This window comes from Linepithema humile, chromosome 2 (genome assembly GCF_040581485.1).
Source record: "Linepithema humile isolate Giens D197 chromosome 2, Lhum_UNIL_v1.0, whole genome shotgun sequence".
Taxonomy (NCBI): domain Eukaryota; kingdom Metazoa; phylum Arthropoda; class Insecta; order Hymenoptera; family Formicidae; genus Linepithema; species Linepithema humile.
In genome coordinates, this window is record NC_090129.1 from 24,348,456 (window position 1) to 24,370,699 (window position 22,244).

General features: G+C 35.1%; 1 protein-coding gene across 3 annotated transcripts in view; it reads left to right on the forward strand.

The window, feature by feature from the left end:
• LOC105667745 (protein eva-1 homolog C) overlaps positions 1-22,244 on the forward strand; it is a 156,577-nt gene that overhangs the window by 84,518 nt on the left and 49,815 nt on the right. For 2 of the 3 annotated variants that reach the window (XM_012359727.2, XM_012359730.2), the window contains exons 2-3: positions 7,617-7,846; positions 15,740-15,878. In XM_012359727.2, coding sequence (XP_012215150.1) covers positions 7,617-7,846; positions 15,740-15,878 — 369 coding nt within the window. The remainder of the gene's footprint in view (positions 1-7,616; positions 7,847-15,739; positions 15,879-22,244) is intronic. The other variant, XM_012359729.2, reaches the window with a different exon arrangement.

Here is a 22,244-nt window from a genome sequence, read left to right on the forward strand (position 1 = left end):
TTCATTACGCTAAAAAATTGAGTGCTAAAATATTCATAGTACCATAATTTGCGAATTTATATCATTTGGATAAGAAACTTATTACTTAATTGGATTGGTAATCGGTTCTCTCACGATTTTAATTGAATATGCGTGATGCTTAAAACAGTTTTCTAAATATTATAACACTTTTAATATACATACTTGTCTAAAATGTCTCACGTATTTGGTATTAAAATATATATAATAAATTTGTACGAAAAGAAATGTGCAATTAATATCTCATTATACACAATCGGCGATTAATATTGAAACTATCTGTGTCAACTCTTTTCCAGAAATAATATTATCAGAGAAATTAAATTATAGCGGCACGATATCCGAACGTAACACACTCATATTCTTCCGCGCGCGTTCATTATTATGCCCGGCTGGAAAATATCCATTAACCTCGACTATATAGTAATGATCAATAACAATTTATACGTACGTTGTCCCGACGTATCAGCTTAAAACTCACGCTGTCGATAAAATACGTTTATATAGACGCCTATTTTCAATTAATTCGCAAATTGCGCGCGAGTTTCACGCGGCGAGCTTACTATTTTTCTGTTAGCGCGGCAATAATAGTCATTTACCATCGTATCGCGTTGCACCAGCGGATGCATTGCATCGTAAACGCGGTTGCCTGTTGAAAATACAGAAGTGCAGATTGACGGAGTACACGAACGTGCAGCAACGGGGGCTCAGTAAGCGCTAAATCGATCGTGCATTACGTTTTCATGGAAAATATCCATTAATTCCCGACAATGTGTAGGCGATAATCAGTAATTATTCGTGCATATGTCCTCTCTGGTAATTCAAATGCAATGCGTCGCCTTGCATTTTAAATATCAGCCCCTTTTATGGACGTGCATAAAATGCGCTGACAATGCTCGTCAATAAATGCCTTTCGGGTAATCGATGCATGGACAAAATGGAACGTTTGTTTATTGCTGTAAAATTTTCATTGTACTCCGTGTGCATATATTTACGTACTTTGTTGTGTTTACTGTTAATCAATTAGGAATAAGCATCTCCAAATGCGCTTAAGCATACAAAATTATAACGCTCAATTAACGTTATAATTATTTTGAATATATCGAAAACAGTTAACATTTCAGCGAAATCAAAGTTTGTTGCTTTATTAACTTTGTATCTACATTTGAATTCACTTTTGGCTGCGCGGAGAGAAAAGTTAAGGTTTATTCTACTTCGTTACACCGTCCGGATTTCAGTTAGTCTGCAAAGGCTTATAAAGTTTGAGATGATTTTCTTCTTGTCCTTTAATTGAGCAATTGAGAAAGCGGAATAGTGGAATAATGGTTACTTATGTAAGTAATTATGTAGTATGGTATAAAATTTTATATATACTTCTTTTTGCAACTAATAAAATACTGTAATATAAAGAAGTTGGACTTTACATTAAGTATCTTGAGAAAATTTTTTTTTTTTTTATTTCTTGAATTGGGTATAACATTTTTGAAATTAACGATTATACATAAAAAATTTTGAAGTATTTTATTTTTGAAGTATTTTATTCCCACGTTAAAAATTAAAATGTTACAATATTCTTAGTATTTTCTTAGTAATTTTCAAATTTAATTGTTTAATTCTTTTCTAAAACTCGATTTCTTTATTTCTGCCAGAGTTTTTTAACAGAGTTGTCTCCCAATACTCGTGTCTGTCATTTAATGTGGAAAGCACAAGAAGCTAAAAGTCTGAGTGGCTGCACTCGTATAACGACAAGAAGGGAGAGATAGAAGAAACGACAACGGTGCCCTAGTCGATTTCTGAAAAGTTGGCATCGTTTCTAGATTTCAGTTGTTTCACCGAACGAATAGTACGGGGCGACTTTGTACAAGCTGCCTCGTAAGCAGCTCGAGCAGCACGTCTTCCGGCTTCCGTTGAAACCGGGCATTGATCGAATTTTACTACAAATCCGAATTAACCATTGCTGTTCTCATAATGCTGTACTTGTCTACACAAATACGATTGGCGATACATAATTTATTTAAATTCCGTAATTCCGTGTTTAACTAAAGCTCTTTAGAATTCGCATCTTTACTCTCGATAATGTCAAGATAAATTTAACAATTTGTTGTATATTTCTTTAGTGGTTACAATATATCAACATAAGTTGGTAATTGTATATTTTGAAGTTTTGAAGGTAGCTTTTAAGCTAAATATTTGTTATTTTACATTAAACAATATTAATCACATTTCAATAAAAATTAAATACCTAATAATCAAAGGTAACAAAATAAAGAATTTCATAGCTGAATATTACTGTCAAAAATTCTTGAAACAATTATTATCAACAAATTTTGAGACTTTCGCATGAATATCCAGCTGTGATTCTGAGTTTTTTTATTTTGTTATTTTTAATTATTTAAATCATAGAAGCCTTACTTAATTTTAAATATTTAGTACTGATTTATTTTGGGGAAAATTAAACTTTTTTTGAAGCGAGCATTTAAATTTCATTTTATTTACTTAAATGATTATTCGATAATTAATATTATATTATAATTATTAATAGTCGCATAATATTGGACAATTACCATCGCAAACGAATTTTGGAATAGTGTTTATCGGGTGCTATGGTCTTTTGATAAATGAATGTTAAATTAATTTTGAACGTCGTAAATCGTGCTTCATGTGGTTTAGTAAACGCACATAAATGTACAATTAGATTGAGGAGAAGTTTCGAACGAGCAGTAGCTGCAAAATGCAATCGTTCGTGTGTGTCATGAAAGTTAGTAGAATTCAATTAATGTAGTAATCAAATGGACATTATTGTAATCGTAGTTACAATATGGCGTACTGAAACGAGGAATTAATGCGCAACAAAAGTATAATTTTTAATTCGTAATGCTTCACGTTATATATGTATATTTTTAAAAATATTTCTTAAAGCATTTTTTTATTGATTTTCATGGTTTCTATAACTGTCACAATATATAAATGCATATATGTATATTTCGATCAATCGATAGTGTACAAAACATTTTATGTTATTATTGATTGATATGCGTATATATGTATTTATATTATTCACGACACAGTTTTTTGAAAAATGTGAATATACAAGAATAAAACGAAACTTTTAACAAATTCGACTATTTTATAATTCTAATTCTTGTCGTAGTTATAATAATAATACATTATTATTACGAAACTAGTACGGTCATTATTTTCAAACTTTCCTACCAGATCCTGGCATGTTTACACTGCTCCCTGGTATCCGTTCCATCGGAGCAACGATACTTTAATCCTCTAGTAAGCTTTCGTTTCGAGGAACCTTAAACCTTGGATTAGCTGAACGAATTAAGTCGAACTATCTCTACGCGTACGTTCGATTTGGGTTAATCTTTCATTGCGAAATATTTTGCAACGCCATTGTAACAGCAAAATAAAAGTTATCAGATTAGTAATTGTTTTGTTTAAAATAAAATACAAAGAATATTTAACGCGTTGAATGTGATAAAACCAGTTATCATTTCTATTACGTTGAAAATCAGTTTGCAGTCGAAGTGGGTTGGACAATACAATTACACGTTATTGTTTATAATGTAGCTGTATTGATTCTCTTTAAATGAGATGTGCGGCGAAATAATACTTGAATGGAGTGAGAATCATATGGTAGAACGATTGACTCGCCAAAAGTAGAAACGGACGTGCCATTCATGTCAAGCCGCGAATTTACAAGTTGTTTTCCAGCTTTTGTCCTCTCTACCTCTCGATTCGATACACGATATACGATCTGCTGGATAAATGGACCTTTTAAATAATGTGTTCCCCGCGGAAGTCGCGCTCGTAAGGTTGCAACTGAATAAACATTCGAATTCGCCGTCCTACTTCCGCCGTGTTCATCCGTTACTAGAACAACAATTTACTTTCGCAGACGTGAGTTATTCTACAGCTTGTCGCCATAAAAGTGTTGAGCACGATGTTCTTGCAGTAAAAGGCTAGGATAAGAGCAAAACCGAATGGAAAATCTGGGAAAAATCATTCCATTAAAAGAATTATCTCAAGTACTGCTGCTATATAAGCATTAACGCTAACTAAGAAAAATATATTTATTACTGAACATTTTTAATAAAACACGCAAAATAATAATAAATAATAATTTTTTTTTCTTGATACAATAAGATACATGTAAGTTATGATTTTTTTAAAGAATTTTTTTCTACAAAATAATATTCTTAAATAATTTTTATTTTAAGCAATAAAAAATCAAGTAATTTTTAATATATAGTAAAACGATTAATTTATTAAACATATATTTATCTATATATTTTTATTGTCTTTTTGTGTATTATTTACGATTAAACGAAATTTTAACAATTACGTTGATATAGTGCATATTTTTTACATACGTATTATAATGAGATCAGATTATATCGTGAAATATCAGATATACATTATATGTGATGTGCGCGTATAGCAGTATGTACGTAATTAATTTATATTGTAATACGATGCAGCATATACTAGTATACTTTTTCACATTAATTCAATTTTTTATGATACATAAACACTAATAGGTCTTTTATTAATTTTTAGTGCTTTTAATGATATTAATAATGCTTTAATTTATATGCGTATTTGTCACTCATATCTAATGAAACTCAATAATAATACGCAAATGTCATTAAGTTTGATTAATCCGCGATATTCCGGCGTTTAATTTCCGTGCGAGCTCTCATAATAATTATAGAAGATAAAATCAGATCAGAATACGGTATTGTTCGAGCAATTAACCTAGTTTCGGTAATAAGAGCATGTATCGTGTAGAATTTACTTTATATTTTTTATACCTTTATTTATATGCACAACTGTGAATGGACGTTGATTAAGTGGATTAGCATAGCAAGTAGCTACGGAAATAGTATTTCGTATGATGTTTCTAATTCCCAGGAAAATACGACAAAACTGCAGCAAGCTTTTACGGTTTATTACAATTTTAGCGTGAAAGAAAGAAGAAAAAATTACTTTATAACAAAAACTATGGAAATATTAAAAAAATGTTTCTTCAATATTTGTATATTTCATGCAAAAATGTGTTTTTTTTAGCGAAGGGTTTTTTATCGAAGAGTTAAATAACAAAACAGTGACATTAAATAAATAATGTAAAAAGGTTTTCAAAATTTTTTCAAATTTTTTTAACATTATTCACAATTTTTTTCAAAATTCTTTCTCTGTTTTTGTAAATATGTCTTGGAAAAAGTCAGCATTTCAATAAACGCAAGTAGAAAAAAGATTCAAAGTGGTTCAACGTGCAAGAACTAAAAAAAGCGATAGATATATTACGAGGAACTTATTTAATTAAATCAAATCAGATCACGATACGAAACTTTACGCATTCTTTGCCTGTGAATTCTGCGTGCGCATTCTTCACTTTCGAGATCAAGGAGCATGTCGAATTGTTCGGTCATTCCAATCACGTAGCCGAGTTACAGTGGTCTCCCGAAGATTCCAAGTAGCTGCTAGTGCAGTTCAGCGCTTTACAGTTTGCATGCTTGCAGTCGTTGATTTACGTACGTGCGCGAGGAAGGCCACAGAATGTAATAGCGGGCCCAGGTTTGTTATTGCCGGTACAATCGTTTGTATGCATTACTCTTTGCGCCTGGCCTTATGCATATTATCTAGACGACGAAGGCGGTCGTTATCAAGATGATGTACCGACCAGAAACGCCGTGCTTCTCACCATTGCCGTGTCCATCTCGTCGGTTGTTGCGAATCTTGTTGGATGAAGAAAATCCACCAATTATACAACATCATGTATTATACAATAATATTTCTGTTGACGTGTAATTGCATTCTGTAGTGAAACTATGGCAATTTATATGAAAAAGTATTTCTTATTAATTAATTTATATTGGAGTGTGATATGAAAAAACTATTTAATAAATATTGTATGTATTCAAAAGCAACTACCCAACTTTTTTAACAATAACAATATTACTCTAACTACACGTTAAATTTTGCAATTTTTTAATTAAAGCGTTCTGAATTAAAAAGTTATAATTACCGTTTCAGAAATTTAATCTTCTTTCGAAATAGAGCAGTTATTGAGAATATATGAGTGACGAATAATTATAATAAATGGTTGAAATATTACAGGTTTATAACTGGCTTCGTAGAGATATTAGGTCTTTAGTGAAATTTTCACTAGAGAATTTAATATTTTGCGAGAAAGCGCAACAGTGCCCGCAGTGCCATTGCATATTCGAATAATTGAAGTGATTCCGATCTTCTTTGGTTCTACAAATTTACTCAACAAAATTGGAAAGCATATTCTGCGCTTCACCGTCGCGTTACCACGAATGCCTGGTCGCAGGAGAAGCTACCAATACCGGGTCAGACAGATGTTCCTTCGTCGCCGCGTGAATTATCGACTCCGCTCCTCCGTGCGAAATTCCGTCCGCCGGCGTTAGGAAATATTGAACAATTTGCATATTCTGTATCTTAGACGTGACTACTCGCATTACTAACAAGCTTTTTCATCTGTTTTATTTTTCATGTTTCTCCTTGGGACATCGATTGACTACGCCCATTCATGATTGCTGGTATTGGTGGTGGTGATGACGTCTGTCTCTCTCTCTCTCTCTCTAATTATGGTCATGGTAACTGTGGTGACACATTGGTGATGCTGACACATATTTACTTATTATCTTAATTTTCTTCTACTTATTAATTTATTTTGGAAATAATGCATTTATGCTTAATATCTGTAACATTGTCAACGATTACTAATTATTGCCTTATTAACTATTTATATATTTTAATGCTTGAATTGCTAAAATTAACAACGTTTAAACCTCTTTTATTCTAATTGTGCCGTGAATTATATGCTACGGATATTTTACATTTTCTTACGTATTATCTCACGCACGGGCTTTTACCATGCACTGTTACAATCACTTCTCGCGTTCTCTATTTCCGCGGGAACTTTTACGACTATACCTATCCTTTATTGGCCGCCACTCGTGAAATTATCGCGCGAATCTGCATTTACACGCTGGAACGTCTGCGGTTCTGTCCGCAAACTCCATCGTCACGAACGATCTCCGCGTTAAATTCCGCAAATGTCGGCTGCTTCCCGCTCACAATGTTAAACCGCGTATCGTGTGTAAACGAAACGACGCTGCTTTCGCGGGTGAATTTGCGCCATTGATACATCCATGCCCGCTCTGCCCGAACCAATCCCGGCTGATCCACTCGTTAATTACTCTCAATCCCCTTAAATTGATCACTGTTGCGGCGGCGGTGCCATTACGGTTCATCGATCGATCTTCGATACTCGACCTCTCGCGCTTTTCGCGCACCTTTTCTTTTGTGCTCTTCCATAATTTACATACGGCTGTAACATGATCCTGCAATTTCTTTTATCGCTTCTTTTTGTGAAATTTTTTTTTAAATTTTGTATCTTATTATTTATCCAATATGATTTTTAATAACTGCGACGATCTTTTTAATAATTGCATTTACGCTATTACTTATCGATTTATTTAATTTTTCTTTACGTCACTCCGTGTCATGCGGCTTTCTCTTTTTTATTTTTTTATTTTTTTTTTATTTTAACTGGACAGCCTTGTTGTCAGGCACCCTGAAGACCTATCAGCGTGCGGCCTGCGATGAGGAAACGATGACGTTGAAATGCCCGCCTGGCACGACCATCTCTGTCGAACATGCTCAATATGGAAGAGCGGGAATGCATGGCATTACCAAATGCAACTCGTCCGTTCCTCCGATGATCGCGGAGGACAGGCCGACGACGAATCACACGAATCACACATGCATCTGGCCGCAATCACTGCAGGTATGTGCCAATGAAATTCTCCCATTCCACATAGGTAGATGCCGATCGGTATAGGCGGTTTTCAAGTTTATTGAAAGTAACATCTGTGTCAATGTGTTAATCGTTTTGATTTAGTTAAGAGAAATTACACAATTCAAGATACAGTGTTTTAAGTGAAAACTTTTACGAAATAATTTTTCGTTCTCGTTTGTTTTGTACTCGTCTTTTAATATTTAAAGCTCTTTTTGAGTAATACACGATGAAGTTGTAATACATTATGAAGTATCCTGCTAATTAGGTACCTTCGCGAAAGAAAAAAGAGTTTTGAACTCACTTGTGTTTTATTTTTTTTTAAAGAATAATTAAAGTTTTGTATGGTCGTAATAAATTCCAGAGCATCTTACTGATAAGGTATAGTACATTATTTTAACAATGTCAATCTTGAAGAGCAACGAGAGCTTAATATAACGTATTCTTTTTGTAATAACTTAAAAGACAGACCCTACAGACGGTATTTCTCGTGTAATAACGTAGCGTATAAACTTTGCAAATTTGGAAAACTTGGTAAGACATGATTCCTCCCACTTGCGAAAAGTTTAATATTTGGACGTACTTTAGATTCCGATTATCTCCCGATTCTGCCTCTTCAGCTTTGGAAAGGAAGTTTCGCGAGTCTAAACTCTGTTCAATCCGAGCTGCCTAAATTCGTAAGTTCTGAAGAATCCGAACGCCGATCAAATATAGGATACGTTATCTTCGTTTCATAACTGTACGACATTACGATTGCTCGTTTTACCTTGTAGCTAGAAAGGGACCGACACTTGCGCCATCGTTCACGCCTTCTCGATTTCCGCGACAACACCTTCGTTTCTCGACCCTCTCTGAAACTTTATTCAACATCTCTTACATTTATTGGCTCCTCGCGAGCTCCTCATTTCTAATCCAGAGGCGAACGGTGGTGATATATATCTCCTTCGCACTTTCGTCCCTTCTCGCTTTATCTTGCGTGAGCAGCCAACCAGAAAGAATCGTAAACCGGATCCACCCCTTCTGGGGGTTAACCTTCGTGCGCTTCAAGCCTCGTAAACTCCGCTCGGATGCATGAGCTCGTGTATGAATTGAAGTACGAGCGTTTCTTATCTTTCGGGAGATTTTACGTAAAGTCGAGATTACCGCAATCCTCCCTATCGCGATTATTTTTGATGGTCTTTCTACTTATGCGCGGTTCATGCCTTCTCCGAGAACCGGAAAAGCATTTCCACTCTTGAAATTTTTAACGAAACGTTCTCATAATACTCGACTTACACACTTAAAATTGCGCTTTTTAATTTTATCTCTTACAAGATTGTCAGATTTGCAATTGAAAGGAATTTATTTTTATTATTAAAATATTACCAAAAAAGATATATGTTATAAAGAAGAAGATAAAGTATAAAGAAATTTAAATTTATTTTAATCTTGATTTTTCTTATATAAAAGGAAACAATAATTTTAAATACATAAGATCTAACATATAAAATTAGATATTTAATTTAATGTAACGCAATAAATATATATTTTCACTATTCCTTTATATTTCATTCCGTGTGATTTTTCAAAAACGAGTTCAATTTAAGCGCGTCGGTGGAAGAAGCTTCGTCAAAAGCGTCGAAAACGCGCAAATTCAAATGCAACTGCAAACATCGTCAAAGAAGCTCTTGCGAAATTTTCGCGAGAATGATAATCAAGTCGGGAAGTCGGGGAAAAAGCATCGGTGTGCGCGATTTATTCCTTCAACAGGAATGTGCACGGCTAGAACAAACTCCGTGGGAAAAGTCCGCGTAGAATGCGCCCGCACGAAAACTTGTTTTCTTTGAGCTTAATTCACTGGCAATTATGGATCTCGCGCGAAGGCGGAAAAAGAGATACATCCCCTGTCGAGCTAAAATCTTGGTTCGCGAAATAATGGTAACTGACCTGAAATCGCACCCTTATGTTTCACGAAGCATGCAACTGACAAATTCGTTTGAGGTCGCGCAGACCAAAGAGAATCTGGCATAACGAGGTGACGAGTAACATGTTCTTAGAATATCGCGCTTCAAATTGATATTTTTTTCGACATTAAAGTTATTTATTTATGAAATTTACGATTTAATTTTAATTAAGTGGATCCAATACGCGGGTTATTTCTCAGTCGAAATACGAATTTGTAGAAAAAAAACTTATCCGTGGACATAATATATAATAAAGAAGATTTTAGATTTATATTAGCATTAGTGAATAACGGTCTTCGGAAAGATCAAGCGTTTTTTGATAATTCAGAATGGCCACTTCTATTATCTCAGAAAAAAAGTGGCGTTATTCGCACGGCATTGCGGTATAATAACTTATCTTCGATATACAATAAAAATCGCCAACGGTATCCATCGGTTTGCGGTTTTCGCGAGTCCACGTATCGATTTCATATTTCATATTCCACCGACTAAGAAAGGAACCATTGTACGTATGATCCCACCCGCATGTGAAAATGGAGTAACTCTTTTATTTCGTCGGCGATCTTATCCTCTTCTGCAGATCTTGCTTTTCACGAGATTCGCGCTGTCTCTCTCACATTTCGTGATATTTTTTAGTCACTAGATATACACGCTTGCTCTCCCAAAGTAAATTTTATAAAAAGCTACATGCTGTAATTCAATCTTCTTCTAACTTATACGTACGTATACTGTTTCTGGAATTGTTAGAAGATAAATTCTTTTGTTTACTCTTTTAATAAAAGCCCTTATAAAGGAGTATAAAGCAGTCTTACAGTCTTGCGATGCATATGGCAACTCGCTTTAGGCCAATCGCTATTCGTCATGTTTTCAACTGAATTTATGGCGCTTTGGGTTCTTTCAATAGGCAGGTTATAATGTACATTGTAGAGAAAATCAATGATGGTCGATGGTCGAAAAGGTCAGATACCGTGAAAGAATCTTTTTCCTGAGCAATCTATCTGGTCTTTTAACAATAAATCGACTCATAAAACAAGCTTATAGTCAACGATGGGTAATTTATTTACTGGATTCACATTTTACATCACAACCTGCGATCACAGTTAGCTTTGGACAATTTATAGACTTCTAAAACACTTTCATCTACCATTTATCGCTTTTCACTTTAGAATGAGAGTTCGGATGGAGTTCAAATCCACTCGTTTGAACGTAAATTCCACAAAAAGGAGTTTTAATGGTTGAAAGTTGTATTTGCGTAATAATTCCAAAACCAAAAAAATTTAACGTTTTGCACGTGAAGAGAATAGCGTTCTCAAATAAAATCAAAATTAATCGAAAATATCTATTCACGTATATTTATGTTATAGGATTCATTATATTCAAAAATCATTAAAAAAATATTGTTTTTGAACTAAATTTTCTCTATATAAATTTTTCCGATTTCAATTCGATTTAATATACTTATCAAAACGTGAAAGAGATGAATCACTATGTAATAGTGACAGTAAAACTGATAGTTTCGGCACAGCGCTTTATATCAATATGCCTATATTTAACATGAAAGAATGGGCGATATGATTGGTCCGATATTGCGAGAACGCAATCGCTCGCTTCATTGTTCACGCCAACGCACACAGGAAATTTTATGTCGCTTGATGACGCTCCTGCTTTCACGATAAAGCGTTTCTTCAACGCTACTGCAGGGGAACGAATCAGCACAGCGCTACTTTCACCTGATGCAGTTGCATGAGAATTTTCAAAGGTAGAAACGCGTATCCCTGAATGAAGGTATTTCCCGGTAGAACCATAAGAAGGGCACGGTTCGAAAGTGGCTCCTTGCCTCACCGAGCGATTCGGATCTCGCGAAAGGGCTTTTTCGCGTGAGTGCTCGCCCCATGTGCAACTTCTCGGCGACATACGTCGTTGTTTCCATAAAGAGGGAAGAATTTAAAGTCGCAACTTGACGGAGTAAAAGCATCGCACGCGCCGATAGACGTGTTCTTGCGCGCGAAACGTATGCAAATTGCGACAGTTGAAAAGAAGAGATTGAAAGAACGGAGTCGGCGATCGGTGATGAGCGAATGTCGATAACGAGAAACGGTGACAAACGTATTTACTTTTAAACGAGTGGATAGGACGATAAATCGAGAACGATTGCCGGAGTGTGACGAGGACTAAGGCAACGAAACTCGCGACCAACTCGCGTTTTACAAAGCCCGGGCTTTGTACGATGTCAGATGTGTGTGTAAGGATCGTTCCAAAGATTGAGACGCGATATGTTCATCCTTAGGTTTATAGTTCGATTTTATCGCTACGAGGACTTACGGTTTTGTGACGCTTTGTGTATTTTTAGAGCGCCACATATATCTCGGCGGTTCCATTTTTATCGCTGCTCGTATAAATAGTATGCAAATAAGAGGCGAATTTTCCGAATCTGCGCTCAAGATTCTGTGTGTTTCTAATCAGGTCACCCTACAGGTAAAACCGAAGTCGTTCAACTAATGTTCAATTGCCATATCAAAGCGGTGGTTTCCGCTTGTGTGCCGAGATTAGTTGTTAGTTTACAATATCGGTGCAACAGCGGGAGAAACGTAACGGTTTAAGGGAATTACACGCCCTGACTTCGGCCCCTGGGGCGAAGTTTGCTCGATGGAAACGACGGTAAACGTTTACGTATAGTGACGGACGACACAGAAACGGTCAGAATGTACCGACGCACGCGGAAAATCGATTTCTCCCGCGGGACCCCTTGCCGCGTGCACGTGAAATGCAGGAGAATGGCCCAAGACGGAAACTCTGCAAGTCGATAATTAGATGGATATCGCGCACATACGCGAGTTCTCACACGTGAGAACACACATGCGAACCGGTCGTATGCGGGAATCCCAACGCGGACGTGTCGGTAGCAGCTTGAAAGCTGGAAACGTAATTTCCACGTTTCCCACGGCAGACGGTGAGGTCTACTGTCTTCTCTCGCCTCCCACGGGATATTATAATACAACCAACGAACATTTTTTCTTACGCGCTTTCGCGAATGATTTTATCGATTTCCAATTACCGCATGTGGAATGTAATCGACGTAAAAAAAAGGCGTAAAATAATACGCAAAGGAAATAATTTTTCATTAATAAAAATGTGATATGAATTTTTTCGACGGAATAAGAATGCGAAATAGTTATTGCAGCGCCGATTTCGCAAATATTACGATCATTATACATGCTTTGTAGCGACGGCATTCACCATGTTAGATTGAAAGGTTTAGTCACAACGCATAATATTATTTTGATTACTTGTATTAGCTTCTACCTACTGAAGAGCGTCTTCTCTTTGTTCTTTCTTTTTCTGCGTCTTCATATCATCTCCGCATGTGTCATTTCTTTCTTACTTTAGGATTTTGATTCTCACATTTCATTTCGCGCATATGGTGCCGTATTGGTTCATCTTATGAGTAAATTTCCATGAGTAAATTAAATAAAATATGGTTTGACATGTGGACATATTTTGCACGTTATTCAAGATAACGCGGCCATATTTTTCGGAATGCGAACGAAGAGATGCGAATATTAAAAGAAGGAAATTACCGCGTCGGCATTTGTCATTAAGTTTAGTGCATTCATATTCCCACGGTTTGCTATGCAGCCAGCAACTCGCTAGATTTATTATTGCTTTTAATAGAATGAGTAATTTTATCTCTACAAGCTAAATATGAATACTATCTACAAATAATTAAATTTTCTATAATTGTCAGATATATTTTATAATTCCTCATTTTATATAATTTTTTAACAAATGCATATATGTATATTCATGTTATGAGGATATGCACTCGGCATAAATATCTGCGGAATGCGAATCGCAGAAGATCCGTTTTCGTCGACGCATGTCGTTTACATCAAGTTTCCGCCGCATTATTGTGGTCTTGAAAATTCGGCAGCGTTTATGCATGACGGTGGCGTATGTGAATGGGTATGTGTGGTACGCCGCGTGGCTGTTATGTAATTATCATACTAGCTGACCAGCTGATTAACAATACAAAGACAAGGGAGAATCATGCGGTTGTTTTGTCAACCGATTTTATCAGAAATTAGGATTAATTAGAATTGAAATTTTAGCATTTTTGGTAAACCCGGAAAAATTTATTTCTGATAATTGATTTGCAAATTATCATCGACTGATTCCAAATGAAGTTAATCTCTTTTCGATACAGCGCTATAAGAACATGAAACAGTTGCTATCGCGCGGCTAGCGCGTTGAAAAATTAGGATGGCAATCTCATAGACGCAATGAACGAAAAAATTAACATGGATTTTGTGTTACATCGTATGTTATATTATTTGTATGATATTCACGAATTATGTTATATTAGTATAAGTATATTAAAGATATGAAAAGAAATAGTTTCATTAAATTCGCACGAGAGATCTCTAAAGCTAAGAATGAACTTTATGTGTGGTTAGTCTGAAAACTATAATTACTTCAGCAGCAAGTACAAAAAAATATTCTACTTAATTGCGACTACGCAAAAAATTACATCTCAGTTGTATTTGTACTTTTTTGTTTCCTACAGACAGAGTCACTACGTTATCGCAATTAAAATTACTATCCGCTTCATTAAGATGCGCCCGTGTAACGTGGTTAAATTGCGTTTAATGTAATCAAGCTTGAACGGAACCATGTAACTCGAGCCTCTGCGCGCAATTAGCCGATTGAAAATGGAATCCCAGGAATCCTCGACAATGTGTGGATATCGTCAATGGTGGTGTTGGATAACCAATGACTTTTTAAGAACACGGTAGAATGATTCTCCGTAATGTCACGCTCTTCACAACTGATGCTTTTATTGCTCAAATGGAAGTTTTCTCGATTAAAAAGCCAGTACCTCTTTTTTCTTGTGCGTTTGTTTGCGATTTCGTCCTTTCCGCTTTGGCTTCCGCGGAATTCAATCGCCGCATTTCCGGGCAACGTCAAAAACGTATTTCCATAGAAGTCGGAAAACGATTTTTATTTTACTTTTTATCAAGAGGTTATAACCGTTTATTGTTGACCTTTATTTTCAACATCCTTTACTCATTTATGAAGGTTTATAACCGATATTCACATCGTTTGCAATATGATATTTAAAGTGATGGTTAAAAAAATATACATGTAAAAAAATATACGCGTTTTTATGAACGGTTCATCGGTCATTTCGTCGATTTATTCATGTTTTGCAAATATTGGCATATGACATAAAATTCCGCATGCGGATCCAGCGATATTAGTTTTACTTCTAGTCGAGAGCTTTTCATAAAAAAGCAGAAATAATCTAATTTCAAACTCTATCTCGTCGGCCAGAAGGCCGACGTAAAATTAAGTTGCTGTTTTGCGCAAAAGCAAACTGGTAAGCTACAGTTATCATAATTTGTCCACTTCTACGGATATTTTTTTAGCCAGACGTATATTCTTCAACAATTGCAATAACCGCAGTAAAAGGTGGACAGGTAACTGCAATTTCAAGCTTCGACTTCAAAGCGACCTACGAATTGTTCTGTCCATCTATCTATTTTTGTTATTATATTTATTTCTATCGGATTTGTCTTCTCTTGCTTCACTCGTTTGTATAACCAATTCATGCTACATTTTAAAATATTTTATTACTCAAAAAAAATTCCATATTGCAACCAACACTTTCACACGATGTTCAATATAAAGTTTGTGTGTTAAAATAAATTAAATCTTTGTGATTTATTAGAAAATTTAAATAATTTTTTGAAATTTTTTTTAACTTTTTAATCAACAATTTGACACGTTATTTGATTTAAAGAAGTTTAGTGATTTATCAAGAAAGTAAAGTATCAACAATCTTTGAATTAACAGTTTGATTTGATACTCGATTGGTAAAGATTTTTATAATTCTTATCGGTTCTGATCGCAGAGTGAGCGGATTTTCTGAATGACGTGTTAGCACTCAATGTTGCAGATGGTGGTCGGAGTCTGTCAAAAAAAGCGGCAGTGCAAGTTCAACACTAATCCGAAGACCTTCCAGGGTGATCCTTGCCCCGGATTAAAAAAGTACATCGAGGTCGCTTACAAATGCCGTCCTTGTAAGTAGTCCTATCCATATACATACACGTATACACACACACACGCGCGCGCGCGCGCGCACACACATTTGTACAAATGCATGCACGAACGTGCGCGAGCATACTTGCGAGATCGAACTTTGCCTTCGAAGGAATCGTTTTTCCCTGAGACATCCGATTCCTTTTTATGCGGACATCGAGCATTAGTTCGGTTCGCCGTTCGCATAAGAGACCCGACGATATCGATGAAATTCCTCGCGCGACACGCACGACGGATCGGCCAGAGACTCGCGAGAAATTCCCAGGCGCGACGTGATCTGGGAAACTTCAATGTCGACGGCTGCGAGAATATTTACTACGAGAGCAAAAACGCAACCATTGCATTATTCCGAGACCGTGTAGATTCAAATAAAATGGAAATTTAAAAATACAGCATTAATGTTAATAAGTTTCATAAAATCTTTGTAAGAATTATAATTTTTAGCAATATTAATTTTTAAACGTGTGATAATATACATATATAAAGAATTTAATATAGTTTAGAATCAGAGCTCTATTTTTTATTATTTCATACATTTTGTGACGAGTTTTCTCTCCGAATTTTCCACAATTAGAGATTGTCGAATAATGATAAAATAAAAAATAGGAAAATTTAATACTAAGCAAAATAGAAAATTATTTATTTATTTTTTCTTTAAGATAATCTTACTATTTTTACTGTTGGTGTCAAAAAAGTTTGGCTCTAAAATTATGCAAGAAGGCGATACTGATAATCGCATCTGCTACGCCAATACTTACGACGTAATACTTATACAAAAATATACGTTTGAACCATAGCAATCATATCAGAAATCTATACGTACGCGTCCACATAGAGCAATGGCGACAACCTGTTGCAGTAACAAGCTCCAAATAATTTTTGCCACAGAGCGTAGTAACTCCATCGCAACGCGTTTTACATTCTGGAGATTCGTGTTGGTTTCTGCAACCGCGTAGAAACCACAGTCATCTCATTGTTTACTGTACACACGGTAAATCCAGGTGCTTTTTCGGGAGCACCGTTGGCAGCGTTAAATCACTCTTCTGAACAAAGGTGGGTCAGTTTTGCGTGCTGAAAAAGGCTACAGTAGAATGTAAGCGCAAGAAATACGGTTTCGTAACTGGCTCGTTTTAGTTCGATACGATACGAGAATGTTGAATAGCAGAACTCTACTTATCTTCCTCAATCTCTTTGAAACTTTCAGACACAATCCGTTTAATTGTACAATGTATTATAGAGAAATAGTCTTATATAAAAAATATTAAATATTTTATATGTAAATGTATTTTTTTATTATAATGGAAGTTTAATGGAAAGTAAAATACATTTTTTTTAATACAGTTCAGTCATTTATAAATCGCTAAACTTAGAATGCTTTAACGAATTTGACCTACTGCACATGTTTAAAAACATTGACTATGCTTTTTTATACCATTTATGTCGCAGCAAATCTGATAATAACTAAATGTATTATTTCCTAAATGTTATTTCCATTTGATAATATACGAGATAGATTTACTGAATAAATGTTATTTTATCATTTAAAAGAAAAAATTATATTTTTTTAATTTCATATATTACTGAAAATCGTAAAAGAAATTGTTACAATTTAAAACGTGGACCAATTTAAATAATAGGCAGCATTTTTTTGGGATGAGATTTTGTGACATATGTATATATTGAGATTTATATATAGATAGCTATTCTTTCTGGACACAATGTTTGTGATATCAATTAATATAAATATGATTACAAATTTAATATAAAACAATATAATTTTAATAAATAGATAATACTTTGATTTTTTGTTAAATATAATGAGTTTAAATCAGTGTAGATTGTATTAATTTATTGGAAAAATTTTTTAGAGAAAGAGCTACATTTTGTAGTAAAACGATAATATATTTTCTTTCAACTTAGTGTATTTGTAACCATTTTTTAATATTTACTTGATTTAACATAATAATGTTGGTGAAGTAAAACAAAGATACTGTCTTTTGGAGATCTTATGGATAAATTGTTGTTTCGTTTTTTTTTTTTTTTTTTCTTTTTCTTTTTTGGTTGCTCGGTTCGCGTATTATACTTGGCATTGGAATTTTGATCAATAATAGTGTTTGAAATGATTAAGCTGGAATATATGACGTTATGTTTTGATTCTGTGACTGAGAAATTCCAGTCCCCGCGGGTGGGGGAAGTAATATAAACAGAAAAGATAAGTAACTCTGGAGTCAATATGTGGTTGTCGAACAGACGGTGCGATTGCTTCATCCCATGTCATATCACGAGAGTACTTGAAAGTTTGTTTTCCGTAGACACTGTTGCGAGTACTTTCCCTTTGGTGCTGATTTATTATATATTCCGGACTTTCCGAATAACGATTCCACAATATTTCTCTCATTTAACAAGCTTTACAATCACCTCGAGATCGTTTTCGAAAGAGCACTGAACACCGAAACGTGAAACGCTTTAGCAGATACGAGGAAAAGTTGGCAAACGAGAGTACATATTATGGCGAGCAAGGTTGAGAAGTTTTCCTGCCGTATTTGCGCCGTGTAATACAGAAGACAATAGCTTTGAGTATTACCTGGAAGCTCTTGTCTTAAGATATCTCTCTCTTGCAGAATAATCTTTAATGTGTCTATAAAAAGATTTTAATCCAACACAAAGAACAAATACACTTCAAAACAAATTCCCGCATTTAGAATGATTCAGCGGTTTATTTTAGATTAAATAAATATTGTTAATAAATTTTTTTAAATATACATGAAATAAAAATACATATTTTGCTATAGCGCTATATAACGCAGTGTAATAGAATCATGTTTCGTGTAATTTGATTTGGCAGTAGTAAAGCCATTTGCAGGCAGACAAGTAGTATAGATTGACATTTTGCAGCCAACTATCAGTAGATGAATTAGTTTTTGAGTTGACGAGAACTTATTTTGCATCAAAATATCAAATATACTAGGAAAAATAATCTTCACCATTGACCATTTAGGTCATAATGTAATTACATTTTTATTAATTAATTATTCTTTTATAGCGTAGTGTGATAATTTAAAAATTAAATTGATTTTTCTCTTAGATAAAAAAAAAGAAACACTAAATCTTACATAGTCATATAATATATATATATAATTTCTCAAGTGGTAAATCACTCGAAACGTAACAGTTGGTTCGTGCATCGCTTTTTGCGCTAATAGTTCTGCAGGGCACAACTTAATGATGTATAATTTTCTGACTGCATTAATGATGAGTGCAGGAAACTATAAGTGAAAAGCCCAAATGTTCCGTAAAATGTTCATTTCACGAAACTTTTTACCTCGGGACTTTTTTTTCTAGAAATATGGTGTCGCATGTAGCGGCGAAATAAAGACCATATGCAGTTATTTAGAAAGCATGCGCCTGCACTCCGTAGTTTGCTAGAGGAAGCATAGGAAATATGACGATAATAGCACACTTGAAACAAAATTAATTAAAGTTAATTCTTGTTGTAATTTTAAATTTGAAATAAATATGTATATACATTTGCATTGCAACTGCAATTATTTACAAATGTATTATTATAATATTTCTATTGTTTTATATGAATTTGATGTAACATTGAATACATAATGCGGCATCCACATTTGTATAATTTCATTTTAATTATTATGACATTTTCATGTTAAGGGGTGAAGAGAAGAGGGGAAAGATAAACGCAAATATTTTCGTTATTCTCTAACGATACAGTATACTCATAAATTAATTAATATTATATTATATTAAAATCTCATAATTCCCTACATAGTGCATTTGTAAAATGTAAGCGATATACATGCAATAATTTTACTGCGGCACACTTTTTATTGCGACAGAGAGCAAAATCCATTATCTTCGCATAAATCGCTATTTATATTTGATCTATTTAAATATATATTTACTTGGCGTGTTTACAACCGTGGAACTTCATCCAAAAACGAAATCGCCCGAGCGATGGGATGACGCTACGTGGCTAACGCGGTTGTCCTCTGTAATACATCAGCGGGACGATTACATATTACATGTGTCGCGTTACGTGCCAAAGCCAGCCGACACCTCACGCGCCGCCCGCAAATCTATCCAACGACAACACGTGCCACTTATTGCATCGCTGTACACGCACAATATAAGCCGCGTATACGAACGTGCTTAATCTGTCTAATTAGTTTTTGCTTCGTTCGTCCAACTGATGATCAATGTAATGAGGAGTAAACGAGGTTGCTTCATGTTTCACCGTGTCACGATGGGATTTGTGGCGCGTATAATGGACATTCAGATTGCAATTCGATAGTATTCATGTATGTAAATGTGATTAACGAAAAAGCATATTTTTAATTCTTAATTTTTATTTATATAGATTTTATAGAAATTTTATAAATTATTGCGAAAAAAATGACTACTTTTTAATATTTGCATTACTCGAATAATTACAAAGTCATACAATTGCTTATCATTTGTTAATTTATTAACTTATTAGCGTGTGATTGAATAATTTTAAACATTGTGCCTGTTTTTTTTTTTAATTTACTTCACGCTCTTTTGAACCCACGTCGCTCCTGCGACAAGTCATTACCGCGTACTATGCATAATATCTATTTGAGGATCTAATAAGATCATCCTTATCGGCTCCTCAGTCTTGTCGGTCACTCTCGACACGTATTCCGCCTCCGTGTTATTCGCCTTCGCATCGCATCGGTGGAGTGTTCGAAAAAGGGCCGGATATACTTTGAAAAGAATTCCATTCGTCGGCATACATGGGCCGCGTCGAATACCGACGTGCCCCCACAGAAGAGGCGGGCACGTACTTCGCTTGCGTTTTCCCCTCTTCCTCGCTCTCGCTTCATGCACAGGAACATACGTGGAAACTAGAGATTCCATCGATGTCGGGAAAAGTAGGTCGATCGAAGTCCCGGCCTTTTGCTGAAAAAGCGAGGAGCCGGCTCCATTGTCGCTTCGAGTGGTCCGCCGTTGAGGGAATTACCTCTCTCCCCTTTCCACCCATTCCCCACCCGTTCACACGACGGCGGCGTTTCTTCCTTTTTGCCAATTAAAGCTCCAAACTGGACGTCCCTTTTCGCGCGCGAGCTCCGCGGAGGATCCTACGGCAATAAGGAAGTTCCGCGAGCTCTCTCTCTCTCTCTCGCGTATATATACCATGGATTCGCTCTTCCAAGCGAAATTTCACGGGCCATTGATGCTCCGGACTTTGATACGTCCGCTGGAGAACGCTGGTCCTTTCTTTCCGTGAATACGAGCCCCGAGGGATCCCCGGCAGGTATCGCGTGGCGATTTTTGCTTTGCATGTAATGTGGCCGTGATAGCACGATACAGGCAATATATTCCTACGTAGGGAAATCTTAGATGCGCAAACTAGTGTAATTTAATGCTGATAACGTAAAGGATGCTAAAGAGAATAGACTACTTTGTAAAATTATCTTTCGTGATATCGTGATATTGTGATATTATCCTTCGCTATATCCACAAGCTGTTAATTTCGGTCGGTTTAATTGTTGTACGTTGTACGTTATAATCAGCGGAATTAGAAACGGATTTTGTGTCTTAATTTTGTTATACTTTAGTTACGAATAAAATATAAAAATAAGAAAAATTCAAATAATTGTTACAGACACAATTTTTGATGAAAAAATATTGATGTATCATTGTTTGTTAGTTCAAATTAAACTTGGTATCGTGTATAAGATAATATAAATATAAATATAATATAAATAGAAAATATATGCATGCAGAGAACCATAGTTCGTGCAACAGAAAGTTTGAACAAAAACATTAAAAATGTTATGATACCGAAAATAAACCAGTACGTTGTTGGAAAAAAATACGACGTTAAAATAGGCCAATCGATGCCATTCATGGTCATGTAACTATACATATAATAGAGTTAAAGATTTGCCGAAGAAAATTGAATTTTTGTACAGAAAAAGTGTAGCTTGTATATTAAACCTAGATTTAGTGAAAAGATACAAAATTTTATCGATCCAATTTAATATAGTTCTGGCTCTAATAAGATTATATCAGTACATCCACTCTCGTTAAAAAATTCAGAAAAGTGATTTTTTTTCACTAGGCAAGCGAAAATATGGGATAGAAAAAAAAATTAAACTATAAAAGTGAGTCCGCCAATATTTATGGTAGTGCGAATTAAAGGCAAAAATAGCTAGCACAGCGGATTTAGTTAACTAATATCGTTATGTTGGTTGTGGCACATTCGTGGTTTTAGCAAAGCTATTGCGTCAAATAATGTTTGCTCGCGCTACACGTAATTTTGCGCTCGCGGGCGAGTGTGGTGTGGCCATTGGCCTCGGTGC